Raw genomic sequence first — 21,988 nt, forward strand, 5'->3', positions numbered from 1 at the left:
TCCCCAAACTTAAGAGGGAGAATCTCCAGAAAACACAACATACACATCCTAGAAGACTGGGCAGACAGTGAGTATGAGCTTTCTATTTCTATGTAACCAATTACCACAAACTTACTGGCTTAAAATAACACCACTTATCACCTTACGGTTCCATGATTGGAAGTCTGAGCATGACACAACAGGATTCTCTGGTCAGGGTCTCAAAAGTCTGAAATCATGGGATCAGCCACCTGAATCTAGGAAGCCTCTCTGAGACTCACTGTTCTGGGGGACACAATTCAATTCCTTGCAGTTGTAGGACTGAGGTACCTGTTTTCTTGCTAGCTGTTGCCTGGGGACTGCTCTCAGCAACCAGAGCCTTCTTTCAGGTTCTTGCCACATGACCTCTTCCACTGGTAGTTCACAGCATGGCTGTTCTTCAGAAGAATCTATCTCACTTTAAATCTCCCTCTAGGACAGTCCAGTCCCACTTTTAATAGCTTTTCAGATCCATCCAGATAATATCCCTTTTAATTACCTCAAAATCAACTAATTTGGGACCTTAATTGGTGGTGTTAGCCGTGGTGTGCAATCCATTCGATTCTGACTCATAGTGACCTCATGTGACAGAGCTGAACTGCCCCATAGGGTTTCCTAGGCTGTATGTAATCTTTCGGTGGGCAGATATATAGGTCTTTTCTCCTGCGGAGCTGCTGGTGGGTTTGAACTACTGAACTTTCAGTTAGCAGGTGAGTGCTTAACCATTGTGCTACCAAGGCTCCTTGGGACCTTAATTATGACTGCAAAATCCCTTCTGCCATGTTTATTGTTGTTAGGTGCCATTCAGTCAGTTCCAAATCATAGCGACCCTATATACCAAAAGAACGAAACCCTGCCCAGTCCGCTATCCTCATGATCGTTGTTATGCTTGACCCCTTTGTTGCAGTTACCGTGTCAGTCCACCTCATTGAGGGTCTTCCTCTTTCGCGCTTGCTCTCTGCTTTCCAAGCGTGTTGTCCTTCTCCAGGTACTGGTCCCTCCTGACAACAGGTCCAAGGCATGTGAGATGAAGTCTCCTCATCCTTTCTTCTAAGGAACGTTCTGGCAGTACTTCCTCCAAAACAGATTTGTTTGTTCTTTTGACAGTCCATGGTATATTCCACATTCTTCACCAACACCATAACTCAAAGGAGTCAATTTTTCGGTCTTCTTTATTCATCATCCAGCTTTCACATACTTATGAGGCAACTGAAAACACCCTGGCTTGGGTAGGGTGCACCTTACTCCTTAAAGTGACATCTTTGATTTTTAACACTTTAAAGAGGTATTTTGCAGCAGATTTGCCCAATGCAATGCATCTTTTGATTTCTTGACTGCTGTTTCCATGGTTGTTGATTGTGGATCCAAGTAAAATGAAATCCTTGACAACATCAATCTTTTCTCCATTTATCATGATGCTGCTCATTGGTCCAGTTGTGAGGATCTTTGTTGTATGCTGAGGTGTAATCCACACTGAAGGCTGTAGTCTTTGATCTTCATCAGTAAGTGCTTCAAGTCCTCTTCACTTTCAGCAAGCCACACTGCATCATCTGCATATCTCAGGTTGTTCATGAATCATCCTCTAATCCTCATGCCCCCATTCTTCTTCATATAGTCCAGGTTCTTGGATTATTTGCTCTGCATAGAGATTGAGTATGGTGAAAGGATACAACCCTGATGCACACTTTTCCTGACTTTAAACCACACAGGCTCTCCTTGTTCTGTTCGAACGACCGTCTCTTGGTCTATGTACAAGTTCCTCATGAGCACAATTAAGTGCTCCGGAATTCCCATTCTTCCCAATATTATCCATATTTTGTTATGATCTACATAGTTGAATGCCTTTGCATAATCAATAAAACACAAGTAAACATCTTTTTGGTATTCTCTGCTTCAGCAGGATCCATCTGACATCAGCAATGATACCCCCAGTTCCAAGTCGTCTTCTGAATCCAGCTTGAATTTCTGGCAGCTTCCTGTCGATGTACTGCTGCAACTGCTTCTGAACGATCTTCAGCAAAATTTTACTTGCATGTGATATTAATGATATTGTTGGATAATTTCCACATTTGGTTGTATCACCTCATATGTTCTGTCATATAATCACAGGACTGATAGATCATTACCATCTCAAATCTTAATCGACTCAAGAAGAAGGGATTAAACAGGATGTGTACAACACGGGGCAAGAATCTTGGTATCTGTCTTAGAATTCTGCCTACCTTTCTAGGCCCTCTCTAGGAGCTCTGGTGATGTGGTGGTTAAGCACTTGGCTTCAAACTGAAAGACTGGTGGTTTGACCTGACCAGCACTCCATGGGAGAAAGATGTGGCAGTCTGCTTCCATAAAGACTTACAGCCTTGGAAACCCTAGGGGTTCTACTGTCCTGTAGGGTTGCTATGAATTGGAATCTACTCAACCACAACAGGTTTTTCGTTTTTCACTAGCGCTTTCATGAAAGAATTATTTTTTGTTGGTAAGTTTTTGATGATACGTTTTTTTCAGTAATAGAATGCATGCTAAATCATTGAGTGTTTTTAAAGTTTTATTAGGTAAGATGGACTTTGAGAAAAATTATGTGGGACACATAAGTCCCACTGGACTCTGCTGGTAGGATAGGTGGACAAGGCATGAAAAAAAATTGTGTTATCTTCAGAATTTTATTTTATTGCATGAAACTTTCAAAAGCACGGTGTAACACATAAAGGCACCCTGCAATGGCTGCACATAACTGTGGTTAGAGTCTCCTTCTTAGTGCTGCATCGTCTATCTTGCCTTCTAGATCTCTTAACAGGTAAATCCTTTCCAACCTATCGGAGCCATATGGCATGTGGCACCCTGCTACTCCTGGCTTGTTCTTCACAAGAAAGGAGGGTCTTCCTCTTCTTTAGATTTCCAAGTTCAATGCGAGCAAACCTGAAGGAAGGTTGGTGGCATCTGCCCCTGTTGTTATAGTTCCACATTGTAAAACTATTTACAGTGTCAAGGTCAACAAGGAAATACAGCAATGGATGCCACCACTTGAGACAGCACCTTCTGAATGCATACCTTTCATGTTTCTGGTCAAAGCCTTGCACTCCACCCATAATTGGGTTGTATTCTCCAACTGCTCTTGGGCACAAAATTACTGAGAAGGAACAGTCTCTGTTCTTTTTGTTGACACTAGTAATGTCCTTTGGATTGTGGAACATGGACAAAACTGTCACAGGTTTGTTGTCCTGCCACTTTACTGCCAACACACATCCTTTAGTATGAAACAAAAATTCCTCCTGCTGTAATTTATCTTTCCTCTTCACCATTGGTAGCCCCATTCTATTTGCTCACACTGTGCCTACAGTATACAGTCCTCTTTCATTCATGCTTTTCATCAAGCGATAGAAGGAAAAGAAATTGTCAAAAGCATGAGAATGGTTGCAAAGTCAGTTTGTGAGTCAGACAAGCACCGAACGGTGCCCGCACTTGATGGGCTTCACTGGCATGCACTGTTTTACTGCAGAACAGCCATTCAACAGCACCATGCTTTCGTCAACCACCATAACACCTGGTGGCACATACACTACTTTTTTTAGTGGCTCTTGAGAGCATGGATAATTGGGTGCAATTTGTGAAGCCGGTCACAGCCAGGTTCTCCTCTGTGCATAGCTTTTGAATTGTCATTGCAGTGTATGTGCTATACAAATGTTTTTACCACAGCAACAGGTCAAAAAACATCTGGCATAGCGGTGCTTACAAAAATACCTTGTGGGGACAGGATGCAATTGCCAAACAAACGTAGAAGGCATGCATTCTTTCTGTAAAAATACGGTATGTCGTATTGTGGCTGAAAATAGGTTACTCACTTGAAAGTTATATCATTGCAAAAACCGCAACTTGGAAATAACACACAGAAAACTATAAATACACTTAAAAGGCTTCTCTCTCTGTACAAAAGCCAAAGGATACAAAAGTCTTACACAATCATACCTCCAGGATACACCACCTCATACAATAACCTACACACAGTGATCTGGTGTCAACTAAAGTTTCTTCAGTTTCAAAAGCAGTTACACATATCCCCGCCAGACGGCTGCACATACTGTAAGTGGGACACCTGCACCCCAAGAAACCAGAAAGGCAAAACATGTAACTGGAACTTATATGTCCCAGGGTTCGCACAAGGGCTATGGTATAAGGTCCCTAGTGGTACAAAAAAAAAAAAAAAAAAAGTGGTACAAGTAGTTAGCAATTGGAATCTATCTATGGCTCTGTGGAAGAAAGCCTGGCAAACTTCTTCCGTAAAGATTATAGCCAAGAGAACCCGATGGAGCAGTTTCACTCTGTAACACATGGGGTCCCCACGAGACGGAACTGACTCCACCACAGCAGGCTTGTTTCCCACCCCACCCCAGCCCCATTAGGGTACGCCACAGAACATGTCTCCCATAATTTGAGGCAGGGGGTAAAGCATGATGACATTTGTTATGCAGAACAGCTCCCCCTCAACTGTGACAAAGAAAAGGGTACAGAATAAAATGTTTATCTTTAGGATTCCAAGGAAATATTCTAAAAAGGGTAAAATGTTGGACGGATAACAGTATAGTAGCAATTTACAGAACTCAGGTTCTATTAAAAAAAGAACTGGTTTGCTTAAAAGACTTCAATTCTCTTTCATAAGCATCTGAGCATTTTGCTATCTGAAGCATGCATTATCTTGCCAAAACCCAAATCTGTGTATGCTCAGGGTCTTCCAGAAGTTGATCCTATTATGGAGATCATTTCCTTCTCTTTGGAAATTCATACTAAACCAATAATTCAAAGAGCTGTGTTCTGCATATTGTCTTTCTGGAACACATTAACATACTGATTCATTACACTGGGGAACAGTTAATCATTTTTTTAAAGTCTTGTAGAACGAGAGAGTGAATTTGTTAACTTTTGGGTAGGGGGAGGTGAAGTAATTTGCAAAAAAAAAGAAAAAAGCACTAGCTGTTCTTTGTGCCCGTTACATGGGTGGCGATTTATAAAAATTTACCATTGAGTACACTGATGATATGCAGCATTTCTGTATATATATTTCAATAAAAGCTGAAGCTAAGTAGATAATAAAAATAAATACCAGAAAAAATAACTATTTGGCCAACTGTGATCCAAAGTTAGGGGTCAAGCTATTATGAAGTGTCAGTGAGAATGAATATCCCTGAAAGTGCCTGAAGGTATAACAGAACTAATTTTTTCTCTCTCATTCTCACTATTCTCATGGCAAGGAAGAGTTGTGTGCACTCTACGGCACTAAATGTACTAAAAGGAAAAACCAGATCTTGGGGGAAAAGGGAGTGTTGAAGGAGCACAATTACATCTGTGAACCTCGGAATAAATGTCAGTGTTCCTTAACGATAAGGCTTTCATGAATTTAGGTGAATTATTTAATGAATAATTCATATATCTGGTGAATTAAGTTCTAAATATGCATGCTTGTTTAATTAAAATATTTTAAAATTCGTGACTCCATAATCAGTTTCCAACATGTTTCCTTTCCTTCATTCCATCCATGTTACAATTTCTTTCTTCAGGATCTGGCAACGTACAGCTCTGAGGAAATTTGATAATTAAAGTATAATCATGTCTCAAAAATGTAAGCTGCTATTCCCTTCTTAAAGTCAACCTACCTATAAGAATAAATGACATCTTATATAAACTATCTAAAAAACTGATATTTTAATAAAATTTTTATTTTTATAAAAGTAAAAAATAGATAAAATAAAATATATAATTTTTTTATTATTGGAAATATATATTACCTATATACAAATACAAAAATATTTTTTAATTTAAAAGAAGACCTATTTTATTTTCATAAAAATAAAATATCTTTAGAAACATACTTTAATTAAAAAAAATAAAGTACTCAGATGGTCAACCACAATTACGTGAGGTCTCTCTTTAAAATGTGATTTAATCAATCCTATGAATCTTCCTTCATAATTTTGAATATAACTACGTTCTAAAAATAATACTTTGAGTATTTCCCATTTATTTAGTTTTCATAGCATGTATAAAAAGTATGAAAATTTCACGAATACATTAAATCTGTTTTTCCAGCTTCTTAATAAATGTATACTCATTAGAAAAGAAAGATGGGTGGAATTAAGTAAAATGATCATTGAGGAAGGCCAGGCCAGAATGACTCAAACAAGATTCTAGCATAAAAATTAAATGTACCAAGGAGAGAATTAACTTTACAGTTCCCTACATCATCTGATTGATAATACACCTACCTTGTCTGAGTGACAATACAAGTACATACATTTCAAACTTTTTCAGTCATTTCTTTTTTCTGCCTTTACCTGCTTAACCTCTAGAAAGTATTATTGACGTTGGTTCCTCACCTGGTGATTTCTGGCAAGCGAAATCTTAAATATAAAACGACCCCTATAAACTGCTCTGCCAAATAAAGTAATTCATAATTTTTGTCAACGTTCAAGGGAAGGCACACTGGAACAGCCTAGAAAGAAGAAAACAAAACAAAAGGTTATTGCCGATGTTTGTGTCAGGTTACAGGTCCTTTCTCTGGTTCCTAGTGTTCTTGCCAAATGTGTCCTCTGTGGTACGCTAAAATTAAAATTTATTCTAATTCTTAAAATAAACTAAGAATACCCTCAGTAGTAATGTAGCAATATTTTTCATTTAGTTGTATATTCCATCAGTATAGCCTCCAAGAATATGTGTGTATTTAAGGTACTGTTCAATGTTTGTGGCTTTAGATTTGTGTCTTAAATATTTCTTTTGCAAATATCAGTTCTAAACGCTTCTTCCTTCTAGAAACAACATAAATGTATCCCCTTAATTAATTGCCACGTCTGGTGCCTTCTATGAATTGTATCTAAAAATTGCTTTTATTTGGACTCAGAAATAGGTGGAAGAATTAATGTACCAATAAATAGCACCTCACTCACTCACTCCTTCATTTATTCAGAAAAATATTCTGATTAATGACGCTATCTAGATAATATTAGAAAACATGGAGGGAATAAAGAAATGTTTAGATATCATCTTAGTTTCTAAGGAACTTACAAGAAGGTGATTTAGAGTCATTAATTCTCGTATCAAGTTTTGTTTTGTTTTGTTTTTTTCCTAACAGCAAAATTTAAGTAAAAGAAAACAAATTTTAAAATGGAAAGCCTTCCAGGAATAAGTTCTTGGGCACATGTGAGGACATTTGGGGGGAATTGTATACATAGTACATATTTATATCTGGCTCTGTAAATAACATCTCATTTCCTCTTAGACCTTCCATAAAATCTATTCAAAGGCACCTATGGGGATGTGTAACCACAACAAATACTGAAGTAATAAGGGATTAAATTGCACAATGGACATTCACGCTGCATGGCATTTCAATAGTTGTACCAAAGTTACTACATATGCCAATTAGCTTATCTAATTTTCCTTTATCAAGTAGATAGTATAATATCAAATATTACATTTTGGGGAACATATATAGCTTTGTCTTGGTAAAATTTAGAGGTATGGGTACTTGCATAGTTAAATCACTGTTCAGAAATTTTTACCTTTATTGCCTGCCTTATTATTATATAAAATTTCACTTTGACTTGTAAAAATAACAAAATGCAAGGACTAGACTCAGGATCACAAACACGTGATCCTTACTTATGAAAAAAAAGCAAAAAGAGCTTCTGATGTTGACCTGTTTATTTCCGTGAATGAAAAACTAGGACGTAAACCCAACATTGAATTCCTGGGTCAGTTATGTATTGAATCTGAGAAACTAAAAGCAAGTTTCAGAAACACAGACTAATATAATCGACCTCTCTGAATTTTGGTATACTTAAACCCTAAAAAAAATTTTTAAACCCTGTAGTGACAAAGTTGTTTCCACCTGAATTTTTCTGAGCCTTCTTTTACAAGTACTGACCTGTGTATGGCATGATCAAACTTGTCAAAATAGGATTAAGGAGGCACTGGAAAATATGTTCACTAATGTTTCTACGGCAAGATAGTTTTTCTCACAAACAGAAGTAGTATAAACCTCAGCTTTTCTTAGTTTCTTAAATAAACTCATATTTGCATTTTGTAAATGTACATATTATACAGATGAGTGTGTCCTAAACTGTGACCCTGCAGTCTTTCTTTTTTTTAAACCAAGTCATGAATTATCTCCAATGTTTTCGCCTTATATGACCAACCAAAAACAAACCCGTTGCCCATCGAATCTGACTCATAGCAACCCTGTAGGACAGAGTAGAACAGCCCCATAGGGTTTCCCAGGAGCAGCTGGTGGATTCGAACGGATGACCTTTATTTAGCAGCTGTAGCTCTCAACTACAGCCAGGGCTTCCTTATGTGGCTATAATTAGTACACAGATGAGGACTTATAGCCTCCTTAAAAGCATAGCAATTAGCGCAGAATATCCACATTTTCTTGATTTATCTCAGCTATTTGGAAACCCTGGTGGCATAGTGGTTAAGAGCTGCAGCTTCTAACCAAAAGGTTGGTAGTTCAAATCCACCAGGCGCTCCTTGGAAACTCCATGGGGCAGTTCTACTCTGTCCTTTTTTAGGGTCACTATTTTTTTTTTTTATGAGTCAGAATCAACTCGATGGAAACTTTTTTTTTTTTCTTTTTATGTGGAGATAAGTACCTGAATCTGTCCTTTTAGGAAAAAGACGAGAACCTTAGCATTGTAAGATGTTTACCTCACAACTCTTCTGATCTTGGGCAAGTTTAAATCCTTTCTTCCCATCACAGTAACATGAGTAACCGCCTGGGTAATTGACACAAAGTTGGGTACACATGTTCTCAGAACATTCATCCACATCTGGGATAAAAGAGAACATAAACTTTGATACCTCCTAAGGGTTCAACCCAAAAGAAGAGGGAGTATTCTGATTTCAGTATGAGATAAGCCAATGATAATAGGTCCTTAGTGAAACAAATCCCCATAACAGCAAATCACATCTAAAGACTTGACATAGAAATGTAAATGATTTACAAATTTAATTTCTATGTATTTACACAGCTGAAACACTAATTTAATTTGTAAGTTTGGTAATTAATTAAAGTATAATGATTACTCTAATACTCTGGTTTTGAATTTGAAGAAAATTTTTAAAAAGACTGAGTGTTAAGGTAACTTTCATTTCTGGTTACCTGAATTCCATTGAAGCGATCTTCTAATTCTTTGCTTTGAAGATAATAAAAGATAAAACCAAAAAATCCTTTGCCAATTCCAACTCACATTAACCTTTAGTTAAAAGAGGTATTTTCTTTTCCTCCTTCCCTATCTTTCTCATGAAAGACAGAAAGATAGAAAAGATAGGGAAGGAGGAAAAGAAAATACCTCTTTTAACTAAAGGTTAATGTGATTGGAGATTAAATGACAATAACAAGAACGTTTGGTTTCTCAAAGGCAATGATTAATGGTGGAGATAAATATAAGGACATATCTTTATTACTTATCTTTTTAAAAAATCTCACTGTGATATTACCTATGTGAAATCTTCTATGTGATCACTGTCCCCTTTATGTATTTTAAGGAAATCATTCTAGAAAGTTTGTGATAATATGCTTAAGCTAAAGTCCTCTTCCTTGATATTTTCAATGGACGCAATGCACACTGTGGTCTTTGAGAATTCCCAAATTCATAAATGCCATTACAGCATATAATTTCCCTAATATACTGCCTTAAAATAGAACTCCCAAATGAATGATCCTTCAAAATTACTAAGAATTGCAGGGCACATAAATTCATATAAGTACATAAATACATATAACATCATACATAAGTATTTAAATAAAAATTATTGTCACTCATTAAAGAAAACTACAATATAGGTGATGAAATTGGATAATGATAAATCTGCAAATGCTTAAGGTTTACCACAGTAATTTCTGTGAGAAATGGGGTATGAAAACGGTGTGTGTGGTGGGGGGAGAGCATTTTTGGTGAGAGCAGATGAGGGTAAGAGATCAAAATCTCAACAGGAGCATATATGGCTGGGAAAAAAAGATTCTGAAATTATTTTTGATTCAATTAGTTTTAGTCATGCAACTACATTTATTTTTAAATTTGGAAAAGTTTAAAGGAGGGTGTGAGATAATTTGTCTATATTTGATGAATCCCACTAATATGTTTAAGCAACCTGGGGGCACCACTGCAGGCCAAATGAAGTGATAACAAACTCCAAGGGGCTATTTATCCCAAATCCACTGGGGTACTGACATTATTTATCAATATTTCTCAAGTTTCTAGAGCTCAGGAGTCATTTGGTTATGTTGAGTTTTTCTTGTATAGGTAATGATAACAGAACTATACCATTTCCCATTTTAGACTAAATGATTTACTTATGTATACACAGAAGATCTTTGAAAACCTTAAGAATCAAATCTAAGGTTTCTAACCATGCTTTTTCCACCCTACCCACACAATTTTTAAACTTGCGTCTTTCTTTCGCCTGTGTTTTTCCTTTTAGACTGAAATTCTCTTTACTTTTGAATATTATTTAAATGATGTCAAAACGTGTATAGCTTGCTTTCATCATACATGGAGGACTGACAGGCAGCTTAGAGAGTCAATCAGAGTATATAACACTGAATCAAAAGACCATATGTCTTACACATTTTTACTCTGGAAAGAAGTCAATGATTACTCATATCACCAAGCTATATCATAGATTTTACCATATTAGAAAATCTGATTATCGATTCTTAATAAAACCAATGCTTTTAAATCTCAACTCAGGGCTCAAGCCCACCACCTCCACCATCAGCAATGATACCACCGCAACCCTACCTTCGCAAGACTTTAAATTGGGACTGTATTTGTAGCCTATAGGACATTCGCATTCAAAGTCTCCGGGGATGTTCTTGCACACAGCTGTGCCACAAATATTTGGTTTTATAGAGCATTCATCCACATCTATAAATGAAACCAAAATGTTAAAAAAAAAAAAAAAAGAAAACAAAACCTTTTTTTCTATAACAAAGCAATGCTAATAAAGAACCCTTGATTTGTGTTTTCTGGATCTAGTTTAATGTACGTAATGAGACACTAGGGTGGCCTGGCAATAACAAAATATTAAACCTATCATTATATTTTAGTTCATTAAATGTAATACATTGATACAAAGGCATACAGATTTTGATTAATGTTTACCATATTCCTTTGTATTTATGTAAAAGAAGGGCAAGGCTTTAATTATTTTCTTATCTACTATATAATAGTATGAAATGACATGGGAGAAGTGATTCAACCATATTTTTAAAATTTTAATCTGTGTTCCTAAATAGATATTTCTGGAATATCTATATATTTACATCTATATATTTCTGGAATATCTTCAAAGTAAATTTACTCCATATTATCACAAACACCAAAAACAAAAAACAGTGAAGACAGCTCATCTCTCTTACATTGTTCCTTTGGAAATGGACAACTAACTGATCTGCACACTATTATTACTGTCTAAAGTATTCAAGGGGAGCCCTGGTGGCATAGTGGTTAAGAGTTCAGCTGCTAACCAAAGAGTCAGCAGTTCAAATTCACTAGCTGCTCTTTGGAAACCCTATGGGGCAATTCTACACTGTCCTATGGGGTCGCTATGAGTTGGAACCAACTCCATGGCACATAACAACAACAAAGTATTCAAGAGTAATTCAAATGTAAAATAGTACCGAATAAGAGTTTCAGAGAATCTATAAAGCTGCAGTTAATCCAATACCAATTTTAGTGCTAAATTCATATTCCAGAAACCTCAAATGTATTCATTATGTTGTACAGTGGAGTAAGAGACAAAGTATTAGTTGTAACTAGTTATTAGATAAATACCTGTGAGAAAAGCAAATGAGAAAGAGTTAAATGGACAAAGTCAGAATGAAAAACATCTTTTCTATTCTAAATAGGTTGTTTAATTTTTCCCACAGGTGAACAGACAGGCAAAATTTCATACATTACTCTATTTAAAATAACACACACAAAATAATGGAATCAACCTAAATATTTTGTTTTCTTACACTTATCTGAAGATGATCTGATGGTAATTCCAAGTTACGGGAACCAGTAAATTAAAAAAGAGCAATCACACCTTACTACATTTTTGTATTGACAGTAGCCAAAAACTAGAAACAACCTAGATGTCCTTCAATCGGTTAATGTTTGAACCCACACTGGTACATCCATTCCAGGGAATACTACTAACCCAGATGTCCTTTAATCGGTTAATGTTTGAACCCACACTGGTACATCCATTCCAGGGAATACTACTCAGCAATAAAAAAGGAACATCTTCATACACACACAGTTTGGATGAATCTCTAGGCATTTATGCTGAGTGAAATAAAAGCCAATCCCAAAAGGTTACATACTGTATCATCCCATTTATACAATGTTCTTAAAATGATAAAATTATAGAAATGGAAAACAGATTGAAGGTTATCAGGGTTGAGGGACGGAAGCTAGCAGAACGGAGGGGAATAGCTATAAAAGGGCAACAGAAGGGATCCTTGTAGTAATGTCATTGTTCCGTATCTTGACTATATCAATGTCAATATTCTGGGTGTAATATTGTATATGATTCAGTTTTTCAAAATGTCATCAGGGGAAACTGGGTAAAAGGTACATGGGATCTCTCTACTATTTCTTACAACTGCATGTGAATCTAAATTAACTCAAAATAAATTTTTTAAGTTTTTAAAAAGAGCTATAAATTCATACGTTTCAAATAAAGTAAAAACACATGACTAAAGTTATTTGGTTTGAGGCCTATTGCAAGGAATCATTTAGATCACATGAGTTCAAGTTATAGACATTGATTTCACGGCTCTATAGTGACATCTAATGTCTAGTGAAAAGTTTTATTCTTTCATTTTTAGACATTTACTGGCAACCCAATCCTAAGTGTATCTGCATTGTGGCTAAGGTCCCACTGTGATACTTTCATATATATTTTTCTGACAGTTCTGTACTCTATCCTTTAGATATCATGGATAAAACTCAAAACCAAATCCACTGCAGTCGAGTCGATTCCAACTCATAGCAACCCTTATAGGACAGAGTAGAACTGCCTGCCCCACAGGGTTTCCAAGACTGTAATCTTTATGGAAACAGACTTCCACCTCTTTGTCCTGTGGAGTGGCTGGTGGGTTCAAACCACTGACCTTTTGATTAGCAGCCAACTAACCACTGAGGCACCTGGGCTCCTTATCATGGATAAAGGAGTATGTAAAGGAAGTACCTAAGAACATGAGTTCTGGTCATTACAAGAGGACTTTTTGTAATCGTTTATATACATGCATATTAACTCAATGAATAAGGATTAGATACTTTTTACTTTAAAAACAAGTCACAGATTCTTTAGAGGACAGACTATTTGAGTATTTAAATGTAGCCTATAAATGGTTATTATTTATTATATGCATACAATATCCAGAATTATGTTGGTTTTTTATACCTCGTGTTCCAACAATACTACTATTCTAAATTTGTAACCTCAAGCAGATCTTCAAATAGGCAGAGAAGAAACACATACGGTCACAAATTGCACAATAATAAAAGGGATTGTTAGTTAAGGCAATTCATTTTAGAGTCATTTAACAGCACACTAAATAATGTGGAAACCCTGGTGTCATAGTGGTTAAGAGTTATGGTTGCTAACCAAAAGGTCAGCAGTTCGAATCCACCAGGCACTTCCTAGAAATAGAAACTCTATGGGGCAGTCCTACTCTGTCCTATAGGGTCACTATGAGTTGGAATCAACTTGACAGCAACGGGTTTCAACAGGTTCTAAATAATACAGTAAATTATACCATACTAAACACACAGCAATGCAATGAGGGACAACCCATTCCTTGACTATGAATCCAATGTGGAGATTTACCTAAAGAGAAATGAATAAAGAGCTACCAAGAAAATGTAAAAATTTTTACTTACTACATTTTTTACTTCTTAATAAGTAAAAGGAGCCCTGGAGGTGCAGTGGTTGAGTGATATGGCTGCTAACCAAAAGGTTGGCAGTTCAAATCTACCAGCTGCCCCTTGGAAACCCTACAGGGCAGTTCTACTCTGTCCTTTTGGGTTGTTATGGGTTAGAATCGACTTGACAGCAATGAGTTTAGTAAGTTAAAATATTAAGCTTTCTCTCTCTCTCTTTTTTTTTTTTTTTTTTCACTTACTATACATTTCGACCACCTCAAAACAGAAAAGAAAAACTTTGTTTGTTGCTCCCAATTTCTAAAGGCAAAGTTTAAAACCAGGCTGGGAATTTTCTTTTTTAAGCATCCACACACGAAGCATGATTTGAAGCACTCAAATGAAAAGGGCATTATGCAGAGAGAAAAGAAGTCAAAATCTTGGAGAGAGGGAAGCATAAAGAAACACAAAAGAAATACAGTAGTAAAAATGACTTTTGAAGTGCTAAGTTGAAAGGCATTATTTAGGTCTGGAGAAGAAAAAGAGAGAGAGTTATGATCAGTGATGTGGTCTTAAATATATACAGAGAAAGAAAACCAGATCTTCTTCATCTTTCCCAAAACCACCACAGGAAATGAGGTGCAAGATTCAGGGTTTATACTAGAAATTAAAAAAAGGTGCTTCTGACAAAGACAGAAAAAATACAACGGAAGAGGTTATGAAGGATTGTGCTGGGTTTTTTTGTGAAGGAAATAATACTACAGTGTCTGAAAAAAAAGATACATTTAATGATTTTGCAAAGCTCTGTAGCATGCAAGGACTTGCAACTAAAATCAGCATATAATGAAAATCTTTATTAAAACACACACACAATAAGAAAACGGCGACAACAAATACTCTTGTTACCAGTATTGTAAACTAAAAGCCAGTACCATAGTATCACCAAGACTTGAAGGTCCATAATGTTTGTTTGCTGTGGTCACTTACAACCAAAGAGTTTTCCAAGAAATTCCTTGAGAAATTTCTCTAGCTGAATTTTTAAACTCACACAGCAAATACCTCTTGATTCTATGGTCTTGTCCTCACCTTTACAGTCCTTTTTATTTGAAAGCAAAACAAAACCATTTTTGCAGGAACAGTGGTAACTTCCAGGTGTATTATCACAAATCTGGCTGCACCCTCCATTATTATTTGTAGGATCTTTGCATTCATTTATATCTAAAAAGAGGAAAATAATTATTTTAAAGTAATATAAGCTTAGAGAACTTTTCAGAAAGCCAGTCCCAGTGAACCACGTGGGTTTTATTATACGTACCAAATTCACACTTCTCTCCATGCCAACCTGATTGACAAACGCAAGTGAATGTAGCTTGGCCATCACTGCAACTCATGTATCCTTCTTCATTGCATGGTAAAGGATCACACTGATCTGAAATGGCTGAAGGAAACAAACTTTTACTTAATTTTTACAATATGACACAATAAAATAAAATTAAGTTCTCTTTAATAGAATGTCTGTTCATGAAATTATAACTTCTTTCATGAAATAATACTTTTTCATCACAAAATGAGTCCATTAGGCCAATCTTTAAAAAAATTGTTTTCCAAAATGAAAATACTTTTATATTTGCAAATATATACAGTGTTTTATAACTGCAGCTTACCTATTTTTCCACATAAATTATTTGATCCCTAAGACAATTCCATGAGAATTCAGACTTTCTGGAGCCATGGTAGCTGGAAGAACCTCTGAAACTATTGCTCTGAGATAATCTTTAAATCTTAAACCAAAAATATCACCTGAAGTCTTCTTAAAACCAAACACTACCTGTTGCCAATAAGTCGGTCCCGACTCATAAGAGTCTCCAAGGAGCACCTGGTAGATTCAAACTGCCAACCTTTTGTTTAGCAGACATAGCTCTTAACCACTAGGCGGCCAGGGAGCTTAGCTTAACTAGTAAAGAATGTCTGCCTTGGGCATTGTGCTCTTTTAAGATCTATCTGTATGGGATCAAATTGACAACAGCAGCTTGAAAGATCACATAGGAAATTTGGGGGCAGTGAGTTTATGTTAATGGGGGAAGAACAACTCAGAAAAGGAGGGTGAGAATGGGTACACAACTTGAAGAATGTAGTCAATGTCACTGAACTGTACATGTAGAAAATTTTGAATTGGAATATGTTCTGCTATGTACACTCTCAACAACAGCAAAAATTAAAGAATTTTTTTAAAAATCCATCAGGTAGGCACGACAAATAATACTATTTTCAGTATTAGTGGAAATAAGAAATTGAAACTTCCAGTTTGGACTAACATGGAGTGACAGCCTTAAATAAATAGAACTCTGGTCAAATATACAAACCAATTTTTAGACATTGGACAAGAGGCAGCAGAGTACTATGATCCCTAAGGGAAAGGAAATAAGCAAGGTGAGCCCATCTTGCTACCTGGAGACAGTTTCCATTCCACAGTGCAGAGAACCCAAACACAGCCCAGTAGTCTCCCAGGGGTGAGAAGAAAGTTGGAGTTTGGTAAGGTCAAACTAGAATTTTGCAGGTCATAGCGCTGTAGAGGAGAGCACTTAACAGAGAGAAAGAGATACTCATAGATCTGTAGGGAAAGGTCCTCTCGAGTCTTAGTATAAGACAAAAGGAATATTACCAGTGGAAAAAAGGGAATAAAACAAATAAATAAAGCTCAATTTGTTTAAAAAAAAAAAAAAAACACACACACACACAGTTGCCACCAAGTTGATTCTAACTCATGGTGACCTCATTGTGTGTCAGAGTAAAACTGTACTCCACAGGGCTTTCAATGGCTAAATTTTCAGAAGTAGATTACCAGGTCTTTCTTCTAAGGTGCCTCTGGAAGGACTAGAATTTCTAATCTTAGCAGCCGAGTTCTTAACTATTTGTGCCACCCAGGGACTCCTAAAGCTCAGTTATAATACCCTTTGTATTTTCTTCGTAAAACAACACAACACTTTATCACTACCTGAAATATGTCCATTTCTTTCTGTGTGATCTTTCTACCCTCACTAGATACTGCAATGGTACCTTGGTTCCTGCACATTCCCTCACCTGCTTCACAGGCCTTCCTAGTCAACTTTGCAAATTTCTTCCACCCTTCCATTACGTTCCCCTTTGTGTAAGGTACACACAGGAAACTTCTCTTGTTTGCAAAAAAAAAAGAAACCATAGCTGATACCCAATTAATTCCATAAATTTTCATAACATGTCCTCATAAAATCATCAAGCTTTTTGGAAAATGATAGTATAGTAGGTATTAGTAAGAATGATAAAACAGGATAATGGGGAAATTATTAATTTTTTTTCTGTCTTTAGGCAAATAAATAAAGTATGAATTAAATATACTTACTCAGGAAAATTACTTTTACTTGGGTAATTACAGAAAACTCAAAATTAGAGGAAGTTAGATAAATAAGTATCTATGTAATGCCAGTGTCACATGTTTAAAACATCCCCTGGACAGACATCCCCATTTATATATTGCAATATCACCTTTTTTTCTCTTTGGCTATCAGTTAAGAAAATGGCAAAATAGAGGATGTAAATAGTCTACCAGAATTATCACTAGGCCCTAGGTGAACTTCTGAGGCTGATTTGATATCACATAACATTTTTCACATCTATATTGTTGATGCCAAAAAGTCAGAGGGATAAACACGGTCCAACTTTGACCTATCCATCAGCTGTAACATTTAGTCATGCTACATGATCATGCAACAACAGCCAGAAGAAAGCTGTTGGGAATAAAAATTCTGAATTCAATGACCTTAGTAAAGAAAGGACACTTTAGCTTACACGTTAGGGGGAAACGCCTTTTGAGTAAAGCCACAGCATTACGGAACTGAAAAACATCCTTCCAAATGCATTCTGAGGAAACTTCCCTGCTGGGCATACAACCCTGCAAGGGTTCGTTTGTTGATTTATAGGTATTAGTTTAGTTACATTAACATTGGTGTGCTTTACTTGCAGGCTGTTTTTGTTTTGTTTTTAAAACTGATGGTAGAGGTGCTTACCTTTGACACAGCTCCTTAGGTCAGGATAAGCATTGGTTGACTGACGTGAAGAAACAGTGAATAACCCAGCTCGGAAAGAGCCGAGACAACCTGCAAACAGCAACAAATGGAACCTTCTCAGAACACACTTACTGGATCTGAAATCATGGTAAAGATTATCCCAAGGGGTAGGACATTTATTTCCCGTGGAACCTCCCAGCATTGAAAATATCAACTAAATATTTCCATCCACCTTTTTTAAAAAATTAAAAATCTAAAAGCAAGATTGCAGTAAACATAGAATGATAGCAAATAGGCTTATGACAATTTGTTCTCTCTGGGGAAGAACCTTAATGCCAGAAGTGAAAAAGACCTTGGATTAGGAGGGAAATTTATTGTCACATAAATCTATTGTTCTTAATTCTGTAGCAGAGACCTAAAGTTACCCTCAAATCTGTAGACCAGAGCCTGGCTTAGAAGGTGTGTAAAATTAAGTCAACAGAACGAGTTAGCATTTCTTGTTGGTGTGGGCAAGTTCCAACTCTTCTAATGTTGCGTAGAGACTGATATAATAACATTTATTTAATGCTGCGATATTTACGGAACGGGTTTACTTCATTTATATAGTTCCTCATCACACCTGGTAAGACAGATAAGAAAACTATCAGATGTTGCTAGTAAACTGAAAAATTACAGCTGAAGCAATAGAGGTAACAGATTTAGGGCTTTCAAGTAACAGGAGGTCACTTAGTGCCAAAATATAACTCTTCTTCATCCTGGAGGAGACAATATTATGTGCATCAGTTCATTGCACAGATACTCAACAACTTACTAAAATGATGGTATTTCAGTTATTTTTTGGTGAATAACAAGTGACTCCAAAACATAATGGCTAAAATAGCCATTCTATTTTGCTTGCTATTGGTGTACCAAATATTTGGAAAGAACAGGGCTGGGCCATTTGTCTCTGCTGTTTGTGGAGTCAGCCTGGGTGACTGGGGCTGAAAAATACACTTTCTAAGACAGCCTTTCACCCAACAGCCATAATTCATGCTCCTTGGCAAACTTCTCTCCATTCAGCATCTCATCTTTCACGGCCTCTCCATGTGGTTGAGCTTCTCTTAGCATGTTGGTCTCAAAGTGGTACCTCTTCCACGGTGGCTAACTTCCAAGACAGAGAAAGCACAGGTTGCTAGCCCAATTAAGAAGCACTGGCACAGTGGTTAAGAGCTATAGTGAGCTACAACTGCTAACCAAAAGGTTGGCAGTTCGAAACCACCAGCTACTCCTTGGAAACCTTATGGGGCAGTTCCATCCTGACCCATAGGGTCAGAATCGACTCAACGGCAACAGCTTTGGTTTGGTTTTTTGCTGTCACTTTCAAGACTCCCTGGGTAGTACAAATGGTTAAGCACTAGGCTATTAACCAAAAGGCTGGTGGTTTGAATCCACCCATAGGCACCCTCGGAAGAAAGCTGTCATAATCTACTTCCAAAAGATCACAGCCACGGAAAACCCTATGAGCAATTCTACTCTGGGAAATACAGGGTCGCCATGAGTTGGAATCAACTTGAGAGCAACTAGTTTTTTTTTTTTTTCTTTTTTTGGGGGGGGGTGGCGGTGCAGGGGGAGGACATCACTTTCACCAAAGTGTATTGATCAAAGCAGTTCCAGGATCCACCCAGATTCAGGTGAGGGGAGGCTGGAACAGATTCCACCATTTAATGGGGCATGTCAAGACAGTATTGCAGAAGGTTAAGCGGTAGAGGAGAGACTTTTTCAAACATCTTTGGAAAAAGCAGTTCATGTAGATGGATTTGAAACCCCATTTGAAAGCAGCAGCAGTTGTGTTAGTTTCCAGTGAACATGAAGATGGTGTACGACCAGACGACATTCTGCTCTGTTAAACATCAAGTCACCATGAGATGGAGTCGATTTGAACAAATGACACTAATATTAGTTTCCTATAATTTTTTTTTATTGCTACTGTAAAAAGTTATCACAAATTTAGTGACTTAAAACAAAACAAATTTACTGTCTTACAGTTCTCAAGATCAGAAGTCTAAAATCAAGCGGTAGGTGTCATCAGGGCTGCACCTCTAGAAGCTTCAAAGGAGAATCCACTTCCTTGCCCTTTCAGCTTCTAGAGACTGCCTGCATTCCTCTCGGCTCATGACCTCTTCCTTGCATCACTCCAATCTCTTGCTTCGCCATCACATTTTACTGCTGACTCTCATATCCTGCTTCCCTCTTATAAGGGCCCTTGTGATTATATCAGGTCCTTGAGACACAGCAGGACAATCCCCCCATCTCAAGATCCTTAATGTAATCACATTTGCAAAGTCCCTCCTGCATTATAAGGTAACATTCACGTGTCCTGAGGATTAGGATGTGGACATCTTGGGGCAGGAAACCAAAAAACCCACTCCCATGGAGCTGATTCCAACTCATAGCAGTCCTACAGGACAGAGTAGAACCGCCCCATTGGGTTTCCTAGGCTGTTTTTTAATCTTTACAGAAGCAGACTGCCAGTTCTTTCTACCTTGGAGTGGCTGCTGGGTTCAAAGCACTGACCTTTTGGTTACTTGAGGGATAGAAGCAGGGTATTATTCAGCATACCACAATGGGTTAGATATATTTTTCCATCGACACAACATATTGCATCATGATAGTCTTTCTGGAGCCTGAATGAGATCTAAGCATTTAGGTCCTGAGTTTTCTTACCCTTGGTTCATTCATCCTTTCACCTGAACAACCCACTGCCAGACTTGGCCTGTCCTGGTGTAGAGATTTCATCAGGATCAACATTGAGAAAGCATCGTTTTGCCCCTGTGGACAAATTCTGACAGTGAACAAGAGCCAAAAACAGAAAGCCCTTAGGCTGGGGGCCCAGACAAAATGTTTCACACAGCAATGAGGTCGCATACCAGACTACCAAGTGGATTTTAACCCATAATGCACCTGAAATACACATCTATACTAATATGTGTAAAAGTATGTTTTAATGGAAAAGTACATTTTCCAGTTACAGTATGGGGAGCCAGGGACATGGTTACATCAAATCAGCGCAATTTAGAATTTTTCTTTTCTTCAAGAAACTTCTTTATCCTGCTCTGACTTTAAGTCACAAAAGAAGTCATCACATAAAAGTGTGATTGTCTGTTTGTTTTGACTTCTGGAGCAGAAGACTGAGTAATTCCCCCAGTTATTGTACTTTATTATTATTAGTCTTTAAAAAGCCTATAGCTTTTTCTTTTTTGTAAAATACGTATTCCTTTTTGTCCCCACTCCACTCCCCATCACCCTGTCACCCTTTTTATATATCAAAATATATTTTTATATGTATTTATAATTTTGTATCCATGCATTTTTGTATTTCCATAAATGGCTTTCTGTTATATACCACAGCCTAAATTTTTTCTTTCATTCAACTTTATTTTTATGATCCATCCATTCTGCTACACATAATTTGTTGTTTGTAACAAATAAACACTACTCCAAGGCATGCAACCAACATTTTTACAAAGCTGTCTACATGATAATCAAATTGCCAACCACTTCCCACCTCTACAAGTAGTACTGCAATGGATATTGCAGGGTCATCAAATATGAATGTACCTAATGACACTCCAAAGGTGCATTCCCACCTGTAGACCACAAGGATTTCTATGTTTTCTAACTTTTGCCAGACTAAAAAGTGATAAATATCTAATGTTATAATTCTGACTTCTAATGAGATGTACATATCTTCATGTCATTTAAAAATTTTGGGGGTTTCCTCCTCTGAAATTTTTCCTTAATCATCTTTTTAACTGTTTTTTCTATTACCATTTGTTGTTGTGGTTAGATGCCAGTGAGTTGATTCCAACTCATACCGACCCTATGTACAACAGAACAAAGCACTGCCCTGTCCTGCGCCATCCTGAAAATGGCTGTTTCAGCCCATCGTTGCAGATGCTGTGTCAATCCGTCTTCTTGAGGGTCTTCCTCTTTTTCCCTGACCCTCTAATTTACCAAGTATGATGTCCTTCTCCAGGGACTGAT

At 37.0% G+C, this 21,988-nt stretch overlaps 1 protein-coding gene across 1 annotated transcript in view; it reads right to left on the bottom strand.

Moving 5' to 3' along the window:
• The window catches only part of PROS1 (protein S), a 93,683-nt gene that overhangs the window by 19,947 nt on the left and 51,748 nt on the right, over window positions 1-21,988 (bottom strand). Inside the window, exons 4-9 of the mRNA XM_049857930.1 lie at window positions 17,966-18,055; window positions 15,238-15,360; window positions 15,009-15,140; window positions 10,809-10,934; window positions 8,713-8,834; window positions 6,384-6,499 (exon numbers count right to left, since the gene is read on the bottom strand). Coding sequence (XP_049713887.1) covers window positions 6,384-6,499; window positions 8,713-8,834; window positions 10,809-10,934; window positions 15,009-15,140; window positions 15,238-15,360; window positions 17,966-18,055 — 709 coding nt within the window. The remainder of the gene's footprint in view (window positions 1-6,383; window positions 6,500-8,712; window positions 8,835-10,808; window positions 10,935-15,008; window positions 15,141-15,237; window positions 15,361-17,965; window positions 18,056-21,988) is intronic.

The sequence above is a fragment of the Elephas maximus genome, chromosome 18 (assembly GCF_024166365.1).
Source record: "Elephas maximus indicus isolate mEleMax1 chromosome 18, mEleMax1 primary haplotype, whole genome shotgun sequence".
Taxonomy (NCBI): Eukaryota; Metazoa; Chordata; class Mammalia; order Proboscidea; family Elephantidae; genus Elephas; species Elephas maximus.